This window comes from Magnolia sinica, chromosome 4 (assembly GCF_029962835.1).
Source record: "Magnolia sinica isolate HGM2019 chromosome 4, MsV1, whole genome shotgun sequence".
In the NCBI taxonomy this organism is placed as follows: domain Eukaryota; kingdom Viridiplantae; phylum Streptophyta; class Magnoliopsida; order Magnoliales; family Magnoliaceae; genus Magnolia; species Magnolia sinica.
Genome location: NC_080576.1, coordinates 100,930,594 through 100,955,662, shown reverse-complemented (window position 1 = coordinate 100,955,662; position 25,069 = coordinate 100,930,594). Strand labels below are relative to the sequence as shown.

The following is a 25,069-nucleotide window of genomic DNA, read 5'->3' as shown; positions in this document are numbered from 1 at the left end:
GTAACACCTAATCCGCGTGGGCCAGCAGTGTAGCATGGGGGCCACCTCATTCGCCTTTTAGGGCGCGTGCGTGGCACGTGACAGGCATGGCTAGATAATTAGAGGAAAGAACAAAGAAGAGCATATCATCATTCCCTCTTTTGAAAGCCTTTTGAACTTTGAATCCACCGCAACAAAACAAACACATGACTTTGAACCGGGCTGCCGCTGCTCTCACACTGCTGTAGACCGGCTATTGGAGGAAAGCGACCGGTTTGGCCGGTCGCCATCAAACCGACCACGGAAAACCGTCGAGCCCTGGTCAAATGGTGCGTCAGCACGCGCGGCACACGTGACTTGAACAAGAGAATAAGCAAAAATAAATAAATAAAGATGGAAAAGAGGATGTGTATTACAGAGGACTACTGAAAGTTGGTACTTCGCCTGATCAACGTTGTATGAATATGGGGCCCAATCTGAGTGATCCTTTCCGTTCATTTGGTGGGCCATTCCTTGGATGGTCTACTTGAACTTTAAAAGATCTCCAAAAGGTCAAATGGATGGGCTTATTCAAACCGTTTGTTTGTACACCATGGATGATCTAATGCTTTTCGGGATTAAGATGGAAGGCCAGATTTACATTTCACCACTGAAAAGTACAATGGGTCCCGCCATGGCTTATGATGGGATGGTTAATTATAACTCAAGGACCAAACGTTCACATTCAGCATATGTGGGGCCCATCCTGAGTGATCCTATCCGTTCAGTTGGTGGGTCTTCCCTTTGATAGTCTAATCTGTGGATTTTTCTAACCGTGGAAGATCCTGGAAGGGTCAAATGGATAGGCTTCTTCAACCGTTTGTTTGATCACCATGAATGATGGATGGAGGATTCGGATTCACAATATGGTCGGCCACACGTAAAGTCCAACGACTCACATTCCATCACCAAAATGTCTGTCTCTCAGATGTAAGTAGAATGGGTCCCACCATGGTATGTTAGTGGATGGTTGCTTAAAATATGTAAAGCGGAATATTCACGTTCAACGGTCCAAAATCCATCGATTGGCTGTTAGAAAGGAAACGGATTGGCTACTCCCCCTGACACCAGCCCCGGAGCTGGTGGTCGGTGCTCTGTGGGCCCCACCATGATGTATGTGTTTCATCCATTCCGTTCATCCATTTTAAAATATCATTTTATGTCTTTATCCCAAAAATGATAGGGATATTAATCTCAAATGGATCACACCGCAGGAAAAAAATAGTGATTGGATATCTATCATTTAAATCCTCCTAACGCCTAATGTACTGTTTATTTGAAATCCAATCCGTTTATTAGGTCATAAAGACCCAGATGAAGGGAGAAAACAAAGATCAACTTGATCCAATACTTTTATGGCCCCCAAAAATTTTTTAACGGTCGAAGTTCATTCAACACTGTTTCCTGTAATGTGGTCCACTTGAGATTGGGATATATCTCATTTTTTGTGTATTACCATAAATTGATCTAGAAAAATAGATAGACGGAATGGATGAAACACATACATCATGATGGGCCCACAGAGCACCGACCACCAGCTCCAGGGCTGGTTTCAGGGGGAGTAGCCAATCCGTTTCCTGTTAGAAATTAGAATGGGGAAACATGACGATCGATTCCAACGGCTGAGATCCTGCAGATCACGAATTAAGATAGTCCCGCGGACTACTAATTCTGTTCCGTGAGAAGAAATAAAAAATTAAGAAAATGTGAAAAAAGGAAGACGGTGAGAAGAAAGAAGGTTGCGCTCTGGTGAGAGAGAGAGAGAGAGGGAGGGAGAGAGAGATTTCATTAGGTGGTGAAGGATAAGTCTTAAGGGGTGAAGGTTAAGCTCGTGCGCACCATCATCGCCTGGGGTTTCTGGCATTGCACCGACGCCCGGTAACGTACGCCCCCTGCGCACCTTAGAATTTCCCATTTCATTTCCTTTAGTTTTCCTATTTCGTTGAGGAATCCGTCGCCATCAAAATGGAAGTCGCGCTAGGGTTTTTTGGTTTGTTTTGTTTTGTTTTTTGGGGCTTTGCCGGTTTTCTTTTTCTGTTTCTATTGATTTCGTTTCTTGAATTCTAGGGTTTGTTATTCGATTTCAAACGGCTCGTGTTTCCTGCAGTTTCTCCATCTCGATTAGTTTCTTGGAATTTCTTTTGGAGAGATCTCGCACCGGTTTCTCCAATTAAGGGGTTTTATTCGTGGTCTTGGCGTTCATCAAACTCTTTGAAATGATGCTGACGTCTTCATTTTTGTCTTGACTTTGATGTACTGAAACTGCGCGATTATTTTCTGTTAATTTGTCTAATTTTTCTGAGTAATTCAGCTGTAAGAATGTTACAGAGGGTTTTGTTCTTGCTCTGCAAGAGGTCACGTGGGAGACGCGGTGGACATGGACAAATTCAGACCGATCACCTTGTGGGTCCCACCGTTGATGGGTCATTTCCCAAAATTCTGGTCTGATCAGGCACTCCTAATAACTAGATTTGAGGGGAAAATTACTGTGCTTATTTTGTGGGACGTGTCTGATCGGGCTGTTAGGATCATATTGTTGTTGGGCTGAGTTTTGTGCAGGGACCCATACATTGTGGGGCCTGCCAGGTGAACGGTCAGGATCTTGTATGCATTTGCCCACATGTTTCACTGGCAACTGGTGCACAATTATCGTTACTTGCTCGATGTCGCTTTACTTGTGTGGTTTGAGCTGTTTGCAATTAATTCTTACCTTTTTTAATGAAAGATACTCGCGAGTAGAATTGACTGTTAGAGATTGGATAATTCATGATATTTATTGTGAGTTAGATGTTGCTTGAGAGCTGAATATGAATTCCTATGAAACGGCATTCACATTTAGCAAGTTTGATTGGTAATGGGCGTTTTTGCCATATTTGATGGTTCTTATATTTTTATTAATAGTCTTTGTTGATTTACATGATGGGCCCCTTTACAAGAATATGACTGTTTATCTTCTGGAATTGAGTTATATTCTACTGGAAGTCTTTGCTGGATATCATTCAATAAATTAAGTGGGCTTATTGGGTCACTCTTATAAAAATCAGAGATAATGAGATCAGGAGAAGCCACAATGTCACCGTTGAGCTTGGCCATCTAAGGCAATCTAAATAGCCAATGTCATGCAGTTGCAAGGTGGAATCAATCATGGAGCATTCCTATATTGCTCCCTAAGGAGATTGGTAACAACTATAAACATTGGGTCCCAGCCCAAACAGTGCCCATAGCCTGCCTAGCGTGAGTTCTTGATGTTATCTCCAAAAATGGTCAGGCTGTTCAGTAATTTGTTTTGTGGTGGCCTTGGTTCCCCAGGCCTAGATTTCCGTTTTAAACTCAAAGTTGATTTAAGGACTTGTGTTTGAGATAAATCAATTAACTTCTGCCATTTATTTTGGCTGTGAATATTATTTCACCTATTTGGGATTACCCAAATAATAATTGGAGCCAAACAAGCACAGCCATAGGCACCCTTATTTGGGTAAGATTCGTGAGGAACTTGGATATCCTTCACAGGATTTTGTTTACTTAGCATATTGCCTAGCCATTATTGAGTAGTGAACTTTGTTTCATGAACTTTGAGAATTAATGGAGTCTTTCTTTGCAAGGAAAAATCCAACTCAAACAACCTTGGTTGTACTTGGGTGATCCAGATCGATTTGTGGGTTTTAAATGCTAATGAATTGATAGGGATTTCGGACTTGGAGAAATTAAGGAGTTAATGTGGTCAGGTTGAAGTCTTGGAAGACTGATTTGTGACTTTTGATGGCCAATGAAGTCTCTAGGAATCTACCCTAATCAAGTTTAAGGGTTTTTGACATTGGTGTTACCACCTGGGTGCTGCAACTTGATTTGCGTGAATCGATAAACTGACAGGGGCTTTGGGACATTGAAGTAAGGAGCTTGATGTGCTGTTAGTTCAATATGGATGATTAATGATGTGGAAGTTCTCATTGATTTGTTTTCTTACATAAACGCGTCAATGAATGTTGATGTAAATGCCCTCTTAAGTCTTACCCAATGAAGTGTACACAATCCCGAGGACGAAATCATGGATGGTGCTGCAAAGAGAAATCACAGGAAGTCCATGACACGATATGGGGTAGGGCTTTCATTTAGTGGGAGAAGGCATCTGTAGAATTACAACTTTTTTTTTTCTTTGGCAAATCCCCCCCCCAATGTATAATTCACAGTTGCAGGATCGTTGTACCAGTAGTCCAGCTGCTGCTTTGAAGCCCCTTGGATCTCCTACAACTAAGTATTGCTACTGTGATTCCACTAAAACCACCTTTAACCCAAAATCAATTGTTTTCTGTAGCTTGGGAATCTAAAAATATTTTAAGCTTCTAAAGCTCTCTTAATAGATTAATTTCTATATTTTAGCAAATATAACTGCATATTTTTGTTTTTCTTATGTTTTTTTGAATATGTGCTTGCTAGGTACTCTGGCATCAATTTTTCAGAACCATCACTTCCCCACTACTTGAATATGCACTCCATCTGATTCATGCAACTATGGTGTAAATTGTCGTTATTTGATATCTAGAGGTGATCACTATATATATGAGGTCACTGTTGTTTTTATATTTTATTCAACAAAGCATTCACGATAAAAGTTGTGATTGCAGAGCTTTATGTTTTGCTTTTGCTTCAATATATATACTTTATGGAGGCAGTCCATGTTACCGGTGTCGTGGGCTATATGGATGTTTTGTAGTTTCTTCAATAGAGTATTCATGATAAAAGTTCTGATTGCAGAGCTTGTGGTTTTCATCTTCCTTGTCGTGCTTTTGCTCTAATAAGGACTTAGCGATGCTGTTCATATTACTGTGTCATGGGCTATATGGAAGGAATGAGATGGCATAAAATTTAATAATAAGGTGACACATCGGATAAGGTTTTCGACAATCAAAGGGAGCCGGTATGTTGGTTATTAGTTTAGAAACTTCTGTTGGCATTGTAAAGAAGATATTGAACGAGATTGGAGGAACAATCTACTATTGTTCGGGGATCTCTTAGCATCGTGATATTTTCCATTTGTTGTCACTATGATATTCTGTTGCTTCTTGTTGTTTTCATTTTGATTAAAAAAGTGGAAAGATGACCAGATGTTGACTTCGCTGTGCTTCTATGTGGATGCTTCTTCCAAAATTAGGAGTCGGGGTCCTTTCAAGAAGAGATGAAGGGTTTTGTGGAGATTTATTCTAATTGCAACTTTGAGAATCTCAATGCTGGTTGAGATGATTGACAAGAAGACCATCTAGCATCACTCAATGAACTCTAGTGTGATGGGAATTCCTTGTGGTAACAACTTCAGGAATCCTTTGGGATTGGATATTGGATTTGGTTGCTTAATGGTAAGGGTCTCAAGGCTCAAACCTTTATCCTGGTGGAAAAGGCTGCTTGATGGGATGTGGAAATTGAATTTTGATGGCTCCTCTCGTGGGTGTGTGACAATGTGTTATTGTTGGGCGATTAGAGATGAGAAGCTTTGTCCATAAAACTTATTCGGTCTAACACCTGGGGAGAAGCGATTGTTGTGGAAGCCATTTTTCTTATCAAGGGTTGATGATTTTTCTGAAAAAATCTTTCCAAATCCTTGATTTTGGGGGGGGGGGGGGGGGGGGCACTGATGTGATTAGTTGTGCCTCCTATCAGCTAGAGTCTGAAGATGCCCTTTATTTTTCAAGAAGTTTGTATATAACCCTAACTTCTCTAGCATTTATAGATAACCCTGCCTTAGATATTTGTAGTAGGTTCCCTTGAGGCTTGAGGTTTGCTAACATTTGAACCCCCTCGTGGAAATTATTGGTCTTCATACTCCCTTTCCTATTGCCTATCGAGGGCGATAAATTCTATTAAAAAAGAAGACAAAACAAAAGACAAACCCCATCAGGCTAAAGAACAAGCAAAGCTAAGAGAGTCCATAGCCAACAAAGTGACCCTATTGATCCCATCACTGGCTAGTCTATTACCTATTATGTTTATCCAATCCCTGTGTCTGATGAAAAATAGTTAATGGTGCATTTCTTTTTCTTGTACATTCTACATGGGGCTTTCAGAATTTTGCTTGTTGGTAGGAATTGATGTAGGAGCATCTTGGTGCGAACTTCAAGGATGTTGTGCATCTCCACACTGGGGTGGGGTGGCCCAGAGGGTGGTGCCCGTGCGATGCGGGATTGGCCACGGAATGGTGGACCCCACTGTGGGACCATGCGGACTTGGGGACTCATGCGATGCGGGGGGTTGCTCATGGGGAGGTCTCGCTTGGGTTTGTCTGGGAAGGCCCAAGATAAAGGGATAAATTGGAGCTTCCCCAACAACTCCGGAGCTTTTGATGCGTTGGCCGATACCCCTTGCATTAAGAATGCTCTATGATCATAGATTTTTCTTATTCAAACTGAGGGTCTTTTTTCGCAAAGATTTCAATTTTTGGGCAATCTTAGTAAATTTTATATTACTTCAGTCTCTGCTATGTTCATATTGCCCTTTTGGGTTTTTGCTGTTGTTTTTCATATTTTTCCTAATGCTTTTGATATTACATATTTTTCTATATTTTAATTTTCTTTTGCTTTATTAAGATGGCAAGTTTTTTTGTTTTGCTTATTTTCTTGACATTATTGCTCTTCTATGTTATGCTATGTTTCCATCCCTTTCTAAAAGTCGTTTTTCATCTTATGCCCTTCTAATAAAATTCAGTTATCTTTCAAAGATTTATTTTATTTTTATAGATTCCCTTTCCCTTTTGTATTTCATAGAAGTCATATGATTTTATGTTTTTTTCTTTGTAAAAGTCATATGTTAAGTTAGTATCTATTGATTTTAAATGAACCAATTGATTGCAGATGAAAGGCTGAAGTCATTACTCTGGCAGATCTCGACCTGATTTAGCAATATCATCTCAATTAGTATCTATGAAAAAAATGTTCACCAACTGCATGTTGTATGCTGGGTGATATTGAAGGAGTCATGCTGAAGTAGCAAACTTGAAGGAAATTGAATGTATACCACTTCAAAATGATCAAATTCTCTGTGAACACTCAAAATTCATATTTAGGCCAGAAAAAGGTACTATGGGATAATCCAACTGCTCTCCCCTCTAAGCTAGAATTTGCAGAAGAAGAGATTCTCATTTGCATAAAAGAAACTAACTCATAATGAATCTAAATCATGTCCATTGTATGGCGGCTCTTTTGGGGGTTCATAAAGACCTTACAAATGTTTTTTTTTTTTTTAAAATTTAATGATAGACCTCCATACAATCTTAAGAATCTCCTACGAGAGGTTATAGAGCCTCATGATAGAGCTGTGTAACAAGAGATCATCGAGCCTCGTCACAAATGAATGCCCTTCCACACTCACTTTACCCAGCTACTTTTGTAGCATCCACCACAACTTTATTATATCCAGCCACAATAGAGGAAACCTACCTAACAACAGTTCTTTCTAGCAAACTCAATTCCAATGCACTTCACCCCTACTTTGAGGAGGGTCATCCAGATACCTTGTGGCTACTATTGGGCCTTAGCAGATATCCAACCAACTAGAGCCACATTTTGGTCAAAGTCTTTTCATAAAAGTTCATTTCCACTTTTTTCTTTTTCTTTTTTCCTAGGATTTATTTACCACATTAATTTTGGTAAGTATGTTATTTCCTAGCTTTCTGTTTGATTCAGATCTTTGTAGGCAAGGTGGTAGCGGTCCAAATCATATTTCAATTTCACAAACTAACTTCCCCAATATTTTGGACCTTACTTGCAGTCTTGACCCCTCAGGTGAGTTAGTATCAACATTCAAGCTTCCATGAGCTGATTTTTTCTCATTATTTTCAAGAGTCCGCATGAGTGCTTCTAACCCCCCCATGTAATGCATTGAGCAACTTACACATTGCAAATTTCGCCTCTCTAACTTATTGGGTCAAGGTAGATTTATTACGTTTTGGTTTAAGAAATTTGCATGCTTTATCAGGTCCGTCTTAGTTTGCTATCAAATAGTCATAACTAGAGTCAATTTATATGATATATGGGATTAATATCTTTTCTGTCTAGAAGCAAGGCCAGAACCCTTCAGTCACTTTATATGTTATATATAGGATTAATTTATGTTCTGTCCGCAAGGCAACATAAGAACCCTTCTTTCATTTTTGATCTTGCTGAGGCAGTCACCATCCTGGAATGAGTGGAATTGGGCCGTTGACCTCCTTGTGAAGAAGGGTAGGGTTTTCAATGAGCTGGGTCCTGTTGAACAAAATTAATATTTTCAAATTGGCCAACTAACCAGTTCAAGGCCCAAATCAACCCAGTACCAGCCTGCTGACAGCTATAAAGAAGGGTCATGAGGCTCTGATTCCAGTCCTATCAGTCCTTTTAACCCAACAATTTCTTTCTGAATGAGGATATATACACCGCATTCAAGGTCATAATTTTCTCCTCTTCCTAGTGCTCTTGTAGGGTCCGCATAGCTCCTTAATCCTATAATTAAAATGAAAGGCCAGGACTATGAACCTTTTTTTTTTTTTTTTTACCATTTCTAAATACAAGGTAAGCCTGTGTAGCTCAATGGTAGACGGCCTGTCTTTCTACACTAAGGTCTCATGTTTTGCCCTAGCTTACCTGTTTGAAAAGAAAAAGGGAAAAAAAAGTAGCATTGATTAGTTTCTACCTTACTATGTTATAAAGAATTGACTTGTATGCCTAGTCCTATATAGCAAGTTGAGTTTCCTTTCGGCACAAACTCTCTGACTGGATAGTCCACTCTAGCCCAACATTGTAAAGCCGAACCAGCCACTGAACTGGAAATGTTTTCATATTGGTCTTTTCTTTTTTGGGAGTCCAACTGCTGGTCCAATTGGTCAAACCAATTCATGATCATCATCATCATCTAGGCCATATCCCAACTAATTGGTTCAGCTATGCAAATCCTGTTACGCCATTCCACTTGATCAAGGGCCATTTAATGTAGGGGCATTTTCACATTGGGCTCGAGTTGGGTGGCTTGTGGGATGTAGGGGCACACTCGGAGTGGGCGGCTTGTTGAGGCGGGTGATTCGTGTGAGGCGAGACCTATGTGATGCGGGGTCTACGAGGAGGGTTTGGCCAAGGTCTTAACCCATGGGAAGTGAGGCTTGGGCTATGAGATAAAGGGATTGATTCGCCATGATCTATCAATTAAAGCTTTTAGAGCTAGTGGTTAGTTGTCATGCGTCAAATGGTATCAGAGTGGGAGGTCTCGTGTTTGAGACCTCTCATTGGGGGTGATTAATGTAGGGGCATTTTCACATCGGGCTTGAGTGGGGTGGCCTGTAGGATGCAGGGATACACTCAGGGTGGGCGACCCATGTGAGGTGGGTGACTCATGTAAGGCGAGACCCATGTGATGTGCGGCGCATGAGGAAGGTTCAGGCGATGACCTAACTTATGGGGAGTGGGACTTAAGCTATGAGATAGAAGGGATTGATTCTTCACGCTCTATCAGTTCGAGCTTTTAGAGCAAGTGGTTATTTGTTCTGCGCAGTGTTTGAAATATATTTGATATTATTGAAATATCTCCGATATTATCTTTATCTCTAACTCAGCAATACCGATAACACTGGTAGCGATACCGATAACGCTGGTAGTATTAAAAATTCTAGGTACTAGCAATGTGTTGCTAAGTATCACCAACGTATCAATATCGCTAATGTAATCGTCAATATTTTCAACTATGTAAATTCTAGGTGTCGCTTGTATTACCAATGCATCAATATCGCCAATCTATCACCCAGTGTTCGAAATATTGGTATCGCGTTATGTATCGCACCCTTGGGATATGGATACGTATCGATTGTTGCATGGGATAATATCGGTTGTATCGCGTAATGTATTGCTATTGTTGGAAACATGGGGAAACATTGGAAATTGTTTGAATTTTTCAATGACATTTCAGTGATTGTTAAACAAGACATCAATACACACAAATCAAAACATTACAAAAAACAAGTGCACATAATATCTTTTCTTTTTATAGGGTCCTAATCCATGCGTTGTCTAACTGAATTGATGCAAGTATATTCAAAGTTTATACATATAATTTATAAATGCAAGAAGACATGTGGAAACACAAGCAATACATTCCAAAGCAAAAGAAGAATCACTAAATCAGGTTACATTTTGATTTTATGTTTGGACACAGATTGCAACTGATTTGCGAGAAATTGGGAATTTTTTTCTTCAAATTTCCACAACTTGGTCCTTCTCCTCCAAATCTCAAAATTGAAGCTCCCAATCCATGATTTTTAATGCAAAACATGAAAAAACATGGATTTGTAACAATTTGACACTGATTTAACATGATTTACAGAAAAAAGATCGAAAATAAAAAAGTTCTCATCGGATTGAACGTGTGGGATATATCTCTACTATTTGTGCGTTTCGTATCACACAGGTGGGATACAAGAAACATCATGGGATATATCGGCCGATATCGTCGATATTTAAAACACTAGTATCACCAATATTTTCGACTATGTAAATTCTAGGTAATGCTTGTATCATAAGTGTATCAACGATATTTCAATAATATCGCCAACGAATTTATATCATTAAAAATTTGTTTATTAGGAAAAAAATTATTTCAATTTTTTTTTTTCACAGGTTCATGGTTGTATGTAGTGTTCAATTTGTCATTGATAACATTGATAATATTGATAATATCTTGATATGATCGATATCGTAACATGCGTGATATTGAGACCACAATCTTCCGTTACCTTTCCATTTGTTGATGATTTCTTGGTGAAATATCATGTGTTGTTGATATTTTGCAATGTCGAAGGATGTTTAGATGGAAGGTTGGATGGTTAAATAGGCTGGATGGGATGGTTGGATTGATTTCTTACAACAACACATGCTTTTAAGGCCCCATTAAATGGATACTTGTTATGTATGCATTCTTTTTACAAAATTTTTATTTCTAAATATGCAAATATGTACATTTTAACATCTCATGAAGTTTTACTAAAAATTCCACCGTTTTCCCCATGTTTCCCCGCATTTTCGGTTATTAGCGATATTATCGGTGATATCGATTGTTTCCATATCCTTGGCTAGCGAAACTTGTAGCGATACCGATACTTTGATCACTGGTCCCGCGTCACCATTTCAATTGATTAGGGCCAATAGTTGAACCAATTGACTATTGAAATATTTAAAAATATAGAATATAGAAAATAATTTAAAATATGCATAAAAATAACCATGTTAAAGAGATAGAAAAAGAAGGATTGAAAAAAAAAAGAAAAGAAAAAGATATGGCATAAAACTTAATATATAAAATGCTTAGTGTTTAGTGATACAGAAGTACAACAAATTTAAGGCAACTATGAGCTTTTTCTAGCTGTAAGGCATCTATTAGGCTTAATAATTAATAATAGAAAAAAGTTATGTTAGTTACTGTTTATCACTAGGCCATGTTGTTTCAGAAAAAAATGGAAGTAGCATTTGGTCAGGCTGGTTTTCACAGGTTTTGATCGGTTTTGGAAATTTGACTGGTATTGATCCTGTCGGTGATTTGGTATGAATTCGAGATACTTAGGTATCTGGTTCACGTTGCACCTATTCAGAATACTGATTCATTCTGGTTTTTAGAAGATCGTTCCAGCCTCATGTGATGTATGATGATGCAATCATATGATTTATATGATATATGCAATCTTTCTTGCATGATTTAGGCCCGTTTGTTGTTGTGTCAAGGAAGTGAAGAATTGATTCACTATAAACAATTCTAAATTGTTTGCTAATTCTCTAGAATTGTCAATTTCTTAAGAAACAAAGAAATCTTTAGAATTGCTTACTAAGAAGTGCTTCTGCAAAAATAAACATGTTTGATAAATATGCATGAAAGAAATTTTTTTTTTTCCCCTTGTAGGATGGTTATCAAATGAATGGTTAAAAGCAAAGTAGGGAGTTGTCCAAATTCCTACAATAAAATGAATTCGAGATACTTAGGTATCTGGTTCACGTTGCACCTATTCAGAATACTGATTCATTCTGGTTTTTAGAAGATCTTTCCAGCCTCATGTGATGTATGATGTATGCAATCATATGATTTATATGATATATGCAATCTTTCTTGCATGATTTAGGACTGTTTGTTGTTGTGTCAAGGAAGTGAAGAATTGATTCACTATAAACAATTCTAAATTGTTTGCTAATTCTCTAGAATTGTAAATTTCTTAAGAAACAAAGAAATCTTTATAATTGCTTACTAAGAAGGGCTTCTGCAAAAATAAATGTGTTCGATAAATATGCATGAAAGAATTTTTATTTTTATTTTTTCCCTTGTAGGATGGTTATCAAATGAATGGTTAAAAGCAAAGTAGGGAGTTGTCCAAATTCCTACAATAAAATGAGATGGTTAATATTTCAATGGATCTAAGCCATCTATCATGGCGTAGTTATACAGCAATCCAAGACAGTCCAAAAATTAATATGATGTATCTACCATACTTAAAATAAAAGATTTAAATGATCAAAGGGTTTATGGTATCTGTGGTGGCCCATCATATAAATGCATCGGATCATGTCTCGGATCATTGAATGGAATCCAATATCCAATTTCGGGGACCCTCATATAAATGGGTTGGATCATTGAAACATGATCTGAGATCAAATGGCACTTTGGTCCCAACATATTCTAAAACAACACAGATCCTAAAATCCTACTATATTTTGTAGGATGGGCTAGATTCCTATTTTAGTTTTGCAACATCAAAAGATCAGTGGCGACTCTTCTAACATTTGCATGGCGCAGTTGTAAGGCACTCTAGACCATTTCAGTTGCTGACCCAAATGTGGATGGAGCATCGTAAAAATACTGGACTGAGAAGATCATATTATAATTTGGACCACTCACTATTTTACTTTTAACCATCCATTTGATAGCCATTCATTGGATGGTTAGGATTGCTTGATCAGTGTACTTTCAGAGATATGCTCCGTCCACAATAGGACCCGCAGTTCAGATGGTCGGGAAAGATCGTAGTTAGCAACACGCTGTTTATACTGTGTATTTATCAAAAGTATGTGTTGAAATCCTTAACCGTATAAAATGGCATATCTTTCAAAATGATGGAAAAAAAACACGATTTTTTTGTGGATTCGGTTAAAATGCCTTTTTTAGCAGTGTGGATTTGATTACGACACGAATTAAATGAAAATCATTTAAGATCGGAAAAAAGCCAGCATCAGAAGCTCTCCCCCTGAGTTCCTTGGTTGATGGTGACTGTAAAAACCTCCCTGTGCAGAAGAAGAAATGATTCTCTTTTTGTTGTTGTTAATATTTTATTTTTAAAGTCCGTTTTGCCTCTGTCACCAGGCAACATCCAGTGTGTGTCGCCACCCATGGGGCCCACATGCTAAGACGGTCTAATGATTTCAACTGTCCAATATATTGTTGCTAACATAAGTAATCTAGTATCCTTTATCATACTATAATGATAATCCTAACCTTCGATATCTAGAGTTGAATTGTCTGGATCTATGACAAGTGTGTCATATGCATGGACGCATATTCCATCCTCTCATCAGCTGCTGCTTGCTAAATTCTGAGATCTGCTCACCACTTTTCTATAGTAAAGCTTATATACTTCATCTAAGTGTGATGGATGACATGCAGACACTAAATAAATTTTTTTTTTTTGAACATTGATAATTTATTGATGAAAGGCCAAAGCCTGAATTTACAAGAACAGAACCGAAATAATATTATGACTCACACCAACTTTCTGGAAACTGAATAATGAGCTTAGAAGCTTTTGCCCCACTCTATTACATTAGATTTAGCCCTTTTGAATACTTCCATGACTTGCCTTTTTTGATTTATGAAACACCTCTCATTCCTTGAATACAATTGATGCGGACACTTAATATGCATACCTGGAATACAATTAATACAGATTAAACCATTCAAATTATGGTTGGCAGTTTAGATGTATCAAGAACCAAAAGCTAATATTATTTTATTGTATGAATATCAGATTGTTGGGCATTAATTTGGACAGTTAAAATTTAAAAATATCTAAAAATCCAATTTCAACATGTGGTCAAGAAGACTGATTTTAGGACTGAGTCAGTGACAATGGGTTACCCAATTCAGTTGGTTTATTTTGACTTGATTCATTCCAAGTATATATTTTATGGGTGCATGCATATCAAGCGTCATATGCTTCCAGAGTATCAATTAACTCCCCTTATTAATATGGGAGTTTGCTGACACCAGTTCTTCTACAATTCATGGCAGAATAAGCTCCCTTCCACAAGGGTTGCGCTTGCGCCTTTCCTGGTGTGTATATCAAATCCAACCTGTCTAGAAAGGTTGCCCCATCATGAAAGTTGGACACTGCAAAAATCAAGCCTACTCAACCATCATGATGGCACTACATGAATTTGGCAGTTTTTTTTTTATAAAATTATTGGTGGTCGTCAATTGCTTTCTATGTCGTAGTCCACATAATGATTGGATAGGCCTGATTTTTGGCAAATCCCATTGTCATTGTGTACTTCAGTTAGTGCATGGGTTGGATGGGATAAACATGATACGATGGGCCCCACCCTCGCAATAGTGTATAGGTAGGTGTATGAATAGCTGAATTGGCTGGTGAATACTACCTCTTACAGGTACATGAATAGATTCATACAAGCAGGTGATTAACTTGCAGATTTTTACACACAATTGATTAACCTTTAGAATAAGCATGTCGTTAAAAAAACACACTTTAGAATAAGCTTATTCCACTAGGATTTTGTAGATGAACAGATGTTCAAAATTTACTTACAAATTCAACTTGTGGAATTTATGTAATATTTTTATAACGTATGGCACTCAAAATTGCCTATGTGACATATATTTAACGGTCCATGTGATGCGGCATCCCATGAAATCTCTAGGGCCCTACTTTCAGCCTGATCCAAAACTCTGGTGGGCCATAGCAAAGAGAGAGGCAAATGAAGGGAGGAAACTGTTTCCTTTTGCCATGGTCCACGAAGTTTTGGATCAGGCTGAAAGTTGGGCCTTGGGGGTTTCATGGGATGCCACATCACATGGATTGTTCGGATTTTGTGCCGATGACATGCGTGCAAAGGTGAGCACGGGTGCTTACCTAAGAAGGTGCGCATGTGAGCATTTCACTATATATGTATATATATTGTTTCATATATATATATATATATATATATAAAATTCTGTTTCTTTGATAAAATTTCACGACCTTTAAAAATTAAAAAAAATATGTTTTTATGAGTTAAACCCTTATCACACCCAAAATTTTCACTTCCCTTCTTTTTGGCTCATATCTTTAACTGAAATGACCATTTTATTTGAAGTCATTACCTGAATTAAACCCAAACATTTCCTGTACTTAGGGCTGTACACGAACCGAGCTAGATCAGTTAGCTCGCTCAACTCGACTCGAAAAAGCTCGGTTCGAAACTGAGTTCAAGCCGAGTCAAGCTGATTTTTTGAGCTCGAAAAAATTTCGAACTGAGTTAAAGCTTGCCCAAGCTCAACTCGACTCGGATCGAACCAGTTCGGTGACTCGGTTACTTTGATATTGATGTTGCTCACCAAGTGTTTGATGAAATGACTCAACGAAGTGTCGGCTGGTGGCAAGGAAGGTATGTATATGTAGAGGTGGGCATCGAGTTGAGTTGGACCGGATTGGGTCCAACTTGACTTAATCCGAATTTTTCAATAATTGATCCGAACTCGATCTGATTTGGGACCGAGTTCGGGTCCGCTGACTCGATCCGATCCGATGCATCACTAGCCTGACCCGAACCGAGTCCGACTCGGTTAGGGAAACCGAGTCGGATCGGGTTGGGTACGGTTTGGATCGAGTCTTCTTTTTTTTGAAAAATTTTAAAAAATAAAAAAATATGGACGGCATGGATGAAACACATACATCATGATGGTGCCCATAGAGCACTGACCATTTGCCATTGGCTAGTGGAAGGGGGAGTAGTCGATTCGTTTCCAACCTACTTGGTAGGGACTCTAGGCAGTGGTGAGATTTGGGCAGAGGAGAGAGGCGGATTGCGTGCATACTGAGTAAACTATGTGGGGCCCAACATGATGTGTTTATTTTATCCACTCCGTACATACATATTATAATTTAATTTTAATAAATGGGACAAAAAATAAAGAATATCCAAAGCTCGAGTGGACCACACCACAGGGAACAATATGAATTGAACATCTACCATTTTAAAATTCTTTAGGTGGATAGACTTTTTGTATCAAGCTGATATTTGTTTTTTCCCTTCATCCTTGTTCTTGTGATCTTACGAACAGGTAGGATGACAAATAAACGTTAATGTGGACCCTAGGAAGGTTTCAATGGTGGGAATAATTATTCCCATTGTTTTTTGTGGTATGGCCCACTTGAGCTTTGGATATGTTTCAATTTTTGGCCCAACGGCTAAAATAAGATAAAAAACGGATGGGCGGCGTGGATAAATCACATAAATTCAAGGTGGGCCAACAGAGCTTACTTGGTATAATAAAAGCATATTGAGTACTCGCCCACCACATCTGGCTGCCTGCCCAACCTAGGCCTCATCAATGTGTCACCCACTACCCTCACGTCACCTTTTTTGGGGAAATGGTTTAACCCCATCCCTTTATTTCTCATATAGGAGCCAACCGAGTCAGATCGGATCGGATCCCGGATCAGATCAGTCTGGATTGACCACAATCCGAACTTGATGCGAAAAACTATCGAATCTGAATGACCCTACTCGATCTGCACCGATCCAGGCCGTCGGTTCGGTTCGGATCGGGTCAGACATGCCCAGCTCTGTATATGAAACAAATACCATTTTTTCTTGATTTTGATATTTCCTACAAGGTGTTCGATGAAATACCTGTAAACAGTTGCTGCTGTTTTACATACAGTAAGAAATTGAAAATGCACTTCATGTGTTTGCGAAAATGCTGCACAGGCTCGATCTTGGCTCGAACTTGGCTTGAACTAGCCCAAGCTGCTGACCGAACCAAGCTGAGCTGGCCAGTCAAGCTCGAGGACCGAGCTGAGCCGAGTTCGAGCTGGGGTCAGCTAGTGGCTGGGCCGAGTCGAGCTGTGCCAAGCTCGACTCGGTTCGACTCGTGTGCACCTCTACCTGTACTGACTCACCACCATTTTTTAAATGGTGAAAAACTAACATAGGAGTCTACCCTTGTAGGATTTTTATTGTGTAGAATGTTTCCTAAAATCTTATAAAATAGGCCTGTTAGATCCTATCAAATAGTTGGAGGTTTGCTATAAATCCATGTGTGTGCAAGGCATACCATCCACATGCTATTACATGTGCCATGGTGGCAGACACGCCACATCCAACCATCCACGTGGCATGTCCAACTGTCAAGGTACCCTCACTGTGAACATCAAATGCCTTGGTCCTCCAATCCGGTTGGATACACTGTAAAAATGCCATGAACCAAAAATAATGTTGGTCTGCTTATCAGGTGGCATGGAAAAGTATGGCTCACTTTGATGAGTACCTTACCTGATTTTTGGGTATATGGCATTTGTTCACAGCGTGCCCTACTTGATGAATGATGCAGATCTCTGACATGTGTGTTGTATACACTTTTTGATAGTTTCTGGTAAATGTGAGGTACGATTCACTGTGTGAGGTTGCATACCCAAGGTGAAATTGTTTTTGGAGATGGGAAACACCCCTTCACCATTTAGGGAAAAAAATGCTTGTGGGAAATTTGTTCTTAATTATTAATTAAATGAATATTAAGGCTGGCAAAGCATGTTTAATGTTTTAAGAATTACAAATGCTTAAAATCACTAAGTTTACCAACCCTTAATGGGCCCTTATGTATAATTGAAACTTTATGCAAAATGGAAAGCCTTGAAGGCCGTTGTTCGTTTTCCGGATATTTGGGCCGAGCTATAACGACCCTTTGGGGGTGTTGTATAGTTTTTTCTGTTTTGTATTTATTCTGGCTGCTGCTTTTTTCTCTCAATAAATTTTTTTCTTATTGGAAAAAAAAAAGAAAGAAGGAAGGAAATGTTAATAAACAACTTCATGTGGCAGATAGGGAGAGGATTTTGCTTTGTTGGGGAACACTCTTAGCAGGGTGCTTATAGCACAGTGCGGGGAGGATGAGCGCATGTGGAAATTGACAGGGGACAGTGTGTTGTTTTTCCTCTGGCTCTTTTGCATGCTTTGTCTAAAGTTGGAGGAAATCCCCCTAGTGCTCCTGTTCCTTCGCATGCCTTGTCTAAAGTTGGAGGAAACCCCCCTAGTGCTCCTGTTTGGTCATTGTTGGCCTCCATAAGAGTGGAAGCACCTTCTCGTTTACTGGTATTCGACAAGATTCTAACTTTTGATCATCGAAACACCTAGAACACTACTTTCCAATATTTGTTTGATGTGTGGAAAGGAAGAGGAAATGCGTCCCCATTTTGTTTATTCATTGTTGTGGTGTGAAGATTTTGGGTCGAAACTTGTGGGTGGTGTGGATGTTCCAAGAAAAGCTTGGTGCTTTGTTCTTCCAGAATTTTGGTTCATCTCTTCATGATTGATTGGTCCATGCAGTGAATACTGAGGACTTCAAACCTAAAATACCCTCCCATTGGTATGGTCCACCTAGTAGTTGGTGTAAGAGCAAATTTCATGGGTTTCTCCATTCAAGCCGCGACTGGAGTGGGGCTAGTGGTGTGAGAGACAGTAATGTTTCAATTTCCTTCGCCTTCTTGGGCCCTGAAGGAGTAATTGATGATGGAGGCTATGGCCCCGAGAGGCCTTTTGTTGTTTGCTAATGAAATCTCCTGTCCTGTCATTGTAGAGGTTACTCCTTGAATGTCTTAAATTGGGTGTGAAAACACAATTCCTAGCTGTGAAAGCTGTCCTCTGCATAGGAGGAAATTCGCCAAATTGCCTTTTAGGCTAAACGTTACATCTGCAAACATGGGTAGAGAGGCGAATGTTGCTGCTGATGGGTTAGCGAAAGGAATGAAGTGTCCTGGTCTTACTGTTATATTGGGAGCCCATTCCATCCTGATGTATCTCAATTATGAATAACTAAATTTTTGCATTAGTTTTCAAAAAGAAAGAAGGAAAGGGGGAAAATACCCAGAAAAACAGAACATGCTTCATGTGGTACTGAGTTTTTACAACTGCACATAGTGATCGTGGTTTCTTATTTCAACTCCTCCTCATCTTGCACTTATGTGGTACATTCTTTCATGAATTCTGTAGTGTGTTTGGTTTGTAAGAACAGTATTCAAAAGAACATACTGTTTCATAGACTTGTTGCTTACCTTATTGATGTCTTAAGAAACGTTATCTTCAATCATTTTGGTTATCTATAAACACCTCGTCAAATTTCTTGCATTTTGCAGGTAAGGCTGATGACAGGAGTATTTGCATGTCACGAGGAGTGCCCAACTGAAGCTTGGAAGTACCTAGCCGGCGTATAGAAGCAGCATGCCACTGGAAGACTTCTTTACCCTGACTGAGATGAAAGATGGGCTCGCGACCCTTGCTAGAGTTGAAGAGCTGGTTGCTGTTATGCAGACAGCTGAGTATGATACGAAGAATTTAGGTGATGCAGCCAGGCAATGGTCAACTGTTGCAAGCATCTTAGCAGCCACTGGCAACGAGGATTGTCTTAATCATTTTATTCACTTAGGAGGACTTCGATTTCTCGATCAATGGCTTCAGGTTGCTCAAAAACATAGTAGTGACACAGACGATAGCCCTGTGGAAGCATCAATCAGCGCTGTGGTAAGAGCTCTTGAGAAGCTGCCGATAGATAAGGAACAGTCCATTGTTTCTCAGATTGTGGCAACTCTCAAGCATCTTTTCAGTCACAAGAGCTCTAAAATCCAGGAAGAGGCAAGAGCTCTGTTTGATAGCTGGAACCAGATGGGTGATAAAGATATGAAAGGCAATGTTGTTAGGAAAGGAGAGACATGCTGTGATGATGATCCCAAGACATCAGCTGATGTGAAAGCAACCTCCGAGGACGGGTGCACAAAGTCTCCAGTTGTTGAATCTCCTTCCAGAGGGAGTGCTGATGAAAAGCCTGCTGGGAGTGGGTTCCAGCATTCAGATGCCACAAGAACCTCAGATGCTTCCCAGGCTGAGACCTGTGAGGAAGTGAAAAATGCTACATCTAATCAAGAAATGCCATCAACGACTTCAAACCATGATCCAGCAGGCTCCTCACCCGTTTCAAACACTTGTCAGGAAAGCTTGCCTGTAGCTGAGCTGTCCTCTATTATTCCTAGTGTAACCTCCATGGATGCATGCAGTTCTCCAATTACGAAGGATCAAAATGTTGACGTCAGGTCATCTGGTGCTTCTGAGTTGGAAGATATCACTGGTGTTAAGAAAGAGATGGAGATGAATCTTAAGGAAGGTAGCGCTTCTAGATTTATCAAAAAAGAAACATGTGCTGTTTCTACGTCTTCCGGACACAATGATCATGTGAATGCTCAAACTTCTGTGGTGGAACCTGATCTGTCATGTGATATGGATGCTAAAGAGAGCAAAACCCATCTAAGAAAGACTGCATCTGCTGATCTTGGCAGTGGCCTACTGGAGTCGCAGCCAAAGAGTGGGGTGGTTGATGCTGTGATGCCAAAATATTCGAGAAACAAAATAGATCTCAGATCTGCAGGGCATGGTGGTGAATCTTATGCTAAGGCTTTGCCTGATTTAGGTAGAAATGGGTGTATCCCAGAAAAGTCGGTTCTAGAGTCTTCCTCTTGCAGGAAGGATGCTTCCATAGCAGTTACAAATGCTGAAGAGCTTTCCAGCAAGTCAAAATCGAAGGCGAGCAAAGCAGCGGATTCTGTTGTCACCACCATCTTGAAACCAGTGATGGGTGTTAGAGACTCAAAAGAGGTTGACAAGAGAATGTCAGAAATGGAACTGGAATATGGGGAGGACGATGCATTGGAAGTTGCTCGGCTAGTTGCTAGACAAGTAGAGCGTGAAGTTGTCGATTATAGAGAACCTTTCTGCAGCTCCTCTACTGAGAAAAATTTGGAAGAGGAACGGCCTGGTAGCCCTGATTCTGTGGAAGGCAAGCAGGATGAACTAATGATGGAACAACTCAATGACAATGAAACTCCAATGGAGCAAGATAGTCCTGGTGGTGGCTCCTCTCCCAAGGCAAAGCGCTTAAGAATTTCTAACAGCGGCAATACTGAACCAGAAGGTCGAAAACATGACTCAGAATCACCTCGGTCTGCGGTGGTTCAAGAATCAGGTGGTCATGTTGATAAAAGCAGATGCGATTTTGATTTGAATGAGGATGTTTGCACGGAGGAAATTGAAAGCCTGTTGGTTCCCATCCCTAATCAGGCGAACACGTTGTCTGCACCCATTGCTGTTGTAGCTGCTTCGAAAGGAGCTCCCTCATTGCCCACCACCCCTCTCCACTTCGAAGGAGAACTGGGATGGAGGGGGTCTGCAGCAACAAGTGCCTTCCGCCCAGCGTCTCCTCGAAGAACTCCGGATGGTGAGAAGACATCTTTGGTTGAGTCTAGCAGCAAGAATTCGAAGCCGAGACAGAACTTCCTTGAATTTGATCTGAATGTGGCTGAGCGTGACAGTGATGCCGCTATCGATCTGGTAACTGTGAAACCCATTCCGGCATCACCTGGCCTACCTTCAGGCGATTCCTCCATGGAAGTCAGTTCAAGAAGAGCAGAGAGGTTCAAGTTGGACCTCAACTGCATTGGGGATAATGATGATGCTTGCCCATTTCCGCCGTCGGATTGGAGAGTGGATGGACATTTCCGTCACCACCAAAATGGTAATCACAGCCCATCTCCTGCTTCATCCTCATCGTCAAAGCACCCTTCCATGAGAGACTTCGATTTGAATGACCACCCATCATTCTATGAAACACGCAGTTCCCTTGTTCATCATCATGGCCTCCAAAAATCATCATTGCAGGACACAAAAGCTTATGGAAGTTTGAAACTCGATGATCCCGTTGTTTCAAGCATGGGTTCAAGAATGGCCTTTGACAGGAAAGAATTCGCTGACAGAACTCATTTGTTTCTGGCAAACAGTCCGTCATCCATGGGTATGAGCCTGGCAAGAGCTGGTGGCGGTTATGGTGCACAGCCTGCGATAGGTCATGCACCTATGCCACCTCATGCATTCAGCTACAACAGCCTCACAATGGGGCCCACCACCATGTCTCTGTCCCCACAGTTGTATGGACCTGCTGGGTCCCTCCCTTACATGTTTGATTCAAGAGGAGCCACTGGTATGCCTCAGGTACTAGGCCAGTCGTCTGCTGTTCATCCCTTATCCCGGCAACCCCTTCTCATGAACCTGACGGGTTCGCAGTCTGGTCTTAATGGGTTCGGGGTCTCACAGACAGGTCTTGATTTGAACTCCGGTCTGGTGTCGATGGATGGTGAGAGTAGGGACATGGGGGCCATGAGACAGCTGTTCAGTCATGGCGGTTTGCAGCCAGCTAGCACGGGAATGTCACTGAAACGGAAGGAACCAGAATGCGGGTGGGAGCTGAACCTGATCAGTTACAAACAGGAGATGCCGTGGCATTAGTTTCTATTCGGGACATTTCCTTTTTCTCTCAAGGCAACTTGGGTCATGGAATGATCGAAGACATTCATTTGGCCGGCCCAGCAGATGAAGATGGTGGTGGGCCCATTGGCATTGTGAGAAGGGACTTGTTTTTTTTTTTTTTTTTTTTTTTAAAGAAGAAGAAAAGAAGTGAATAAGGTCGGGTAGATTAATTGATAAAAAAGAAAGATATATGATGAGATTGATTGTAGTTTTAATTGTTTTTGGTGTTTCAAAGAAGGGGTCATTTGTAGCAGCAGCAGCAGGTGAAAAGCTGGGAGGGAGAGGGGTGGGTACACGTATCCTGTATATCTCTCATAAAGTATTCTAACACACAAAATGGAATCGAGTCTTTTGCATAAAATGAGTGCCTGTTCTGGGTAACGCAACCCTACAAGTCGCAGAAATATTCTAAATACTGCTTAGGTGGATTCTATTTGGAAGGTAAGGCTTATACCTCCGCCCCACTTGTGGTGTGTGCGTAACTAATCTCCTTTGGGGCTGTTTATTTTCTAATTCACTCTCCTAAATACCTGGAAATAGGTATTAATTATTTCATTTTCTAATTCACTCTCCTAAATACCTGAAATAGGTATTAATTATTTCCCACCGTAATTCCAACACCATTCTTAAAGGCAGAGTTGGCGTTTTGCTTTTTGAACGCTACAATCAATGTGGAATATGAATTTCATGTGGGGCCTACTATGATGTATATATACATATATATGGCTCATCTGTCCATCCATTTTGTTAGCTGATTTTAGGGCATGAGCCCAAAAATGAGGCAGATCCAAAGCTCAAGTGGACCATATCACGGGTAACAGTGGGAGGGAATTAAAGGCATATCGAAGAAAACTTTTTGAGGGCCCCAGAAGTTTTGGATCAAACTGATATTTGTGTTTTTCCCCTTATCCATGTCCACGTGACCTTATGGACAGGTTAGATGACAAACAAAGTCTTTACGGCCTAATGAGGAAAAAACGTTTCAATGGTAGTAGTTTTACGAACACTGTTTTCTTGTGGTGTGGTCCACTTGAGCATTGGATCTGCCTTATTTTTGGGCTCATACACTAAAATGTTCCGTTAAAACAGATAACTGGCATGGATATTTCACATACATCATGGTGGGGCCCACAAATTGAAGTCAGTCCTTTTTGGGACTGATTTTCGAGATGGAAATACTCTCAAAAATCAAAGATGCCTAGGGAGTAATATTGACCCATTTACCAGCCCTAGTTCATGGGCTAGACTTGTTGACATCATGACATGCATGCTATGCCGTGCCCATGGGCTAGCTTAGGCATGGCATGTCTGGCCCATTAATTTTTGGGGCGATCATGGGCTTTTAGGGCATTCTAGGCTGACCCCATCCTGACTTCTCCTGTACTTGTGTTCTATTATAAATTTCAATCATATGCAATATTGTGTTGGTTTCCGTTCTTCTAAATGTATTATCTTTGTACATGTGGAGCCTGCTTGATCAATTTTCAGACAGGTCCAAGTCAGGCCTGGAGTCCAATTGGTTCTTTCTGGGTTTGGCCTTGGACCCACTCTGCTAGGTGCAATTTCAAAGGTCCCACCTGTTACGATTGTCATAATCAAGCACTATAAAGCTATAATAGCCATTTTGTGGTTGCTAAAACAGATTGTACCTTGGGACCCAATGCAAAGCATGGTAACACCTGCTTGGGTTTAGTCACTTGTAGGCCAATCATGTTGGGTAAGGCTCTTCAGGCACTCTACTAACCATATGGGGTAGCCTTTTGGTAAAGAGGCCTGGCCCCGGCACAATGGCATTAACAGCGTGTGGTACGGATGTTAAAAAGGAAAAAATTCAGTGTGCTAGGATTATCCAATTGTTGTGAAACCCTGCACAATGACCCATCCAAAAGGCACAGCAATGAATATACATGAAAATGAAGGGGGCAGCAGCATATAGTAGGATAGCTGAACCACGGAGATCTGACCCCGTCGCCTTCAATTTATATGGACAAATGCTCGGTTGGGAGACAGACTTAAAAGTGTTTATCAGCACTCTCTGGCCTTGAACCTGTTGAATTTTGATACGCCCTTTGATCTGGTGGGCCTCAGTGAAGAAAGATCATGCGCCAAAAAAAATAAAAAATAAAAATATATCTTCCAAACTGAGAGATGTCCATCATTGGTGGGGCTCAACAGGTTAACAGTATTTTGTTATTATTATTATTATTTTGTAAATGTTTGGTCCACTCACACAAACTGAAAACCAAAGGACACTATAATATCTTAATAGCAAGGATCACATAATTCCTGATAATAGAATTTTGACACCAAGCTGATGAGTTGAAGCACCTGATTCTGTCCACGTCATCCAAACGGCTAGTGTCCCACCTAATGCATGGCTAGGGTATCTCGATCATGCCAGGTTCGAATGTGTGACCACGAGTAAGATGTGTGTGGCCTTACCAGAGATC

The 25,069-nt window shown here is 40.3% G+C and overlaps 1 protein-coding gene across 4 annotated transcripts; it reads left to right on the top strand.

Moving 5' to 3' along the window:
* Positions 1 to 1,728: 1,728 nt before the first annotated feature.
* On the top strand, positions 1,729 to 22,745 carry LOC131243523 (uncharacterized). 4 transcript variants are annotated; one of them, XM_058242932.1, is made up of 3 exons: positions 1,729 to 1,896; positions 4,453 to 4,560; positions 19,406 to 22,745. In XM_058242932.1, exon 3 carries the CDS (start codon positions 19,491 to 19,493, stop codon positions 22,596 to 22,598), a length of 3,108 nt encoding a protein of 1,035 aa, XP_058098915.1. In that variant the 5' UTR covers positions 1,729 to 1,896; positions 4,453 to 4,560; positions 19,406 to 19,490; the 3' UTR covers positions 22,599 to 22,745. The 4 variants fall into 4 exon arrangements, with proteins under 4 accessions (XP_058098915.1, XP_058098914.1, XP_058098913.1 ...); XM_058242931.1 differs by having other exon boundaries at positions 1,729 to 1,901; XM_058242930.1 differs by lacking the exon at positions 4,453 to 4,560.
* The last annotated feature ends 2,324 nt before the right edge of the window (positions 22,746 to 25,069 follow it).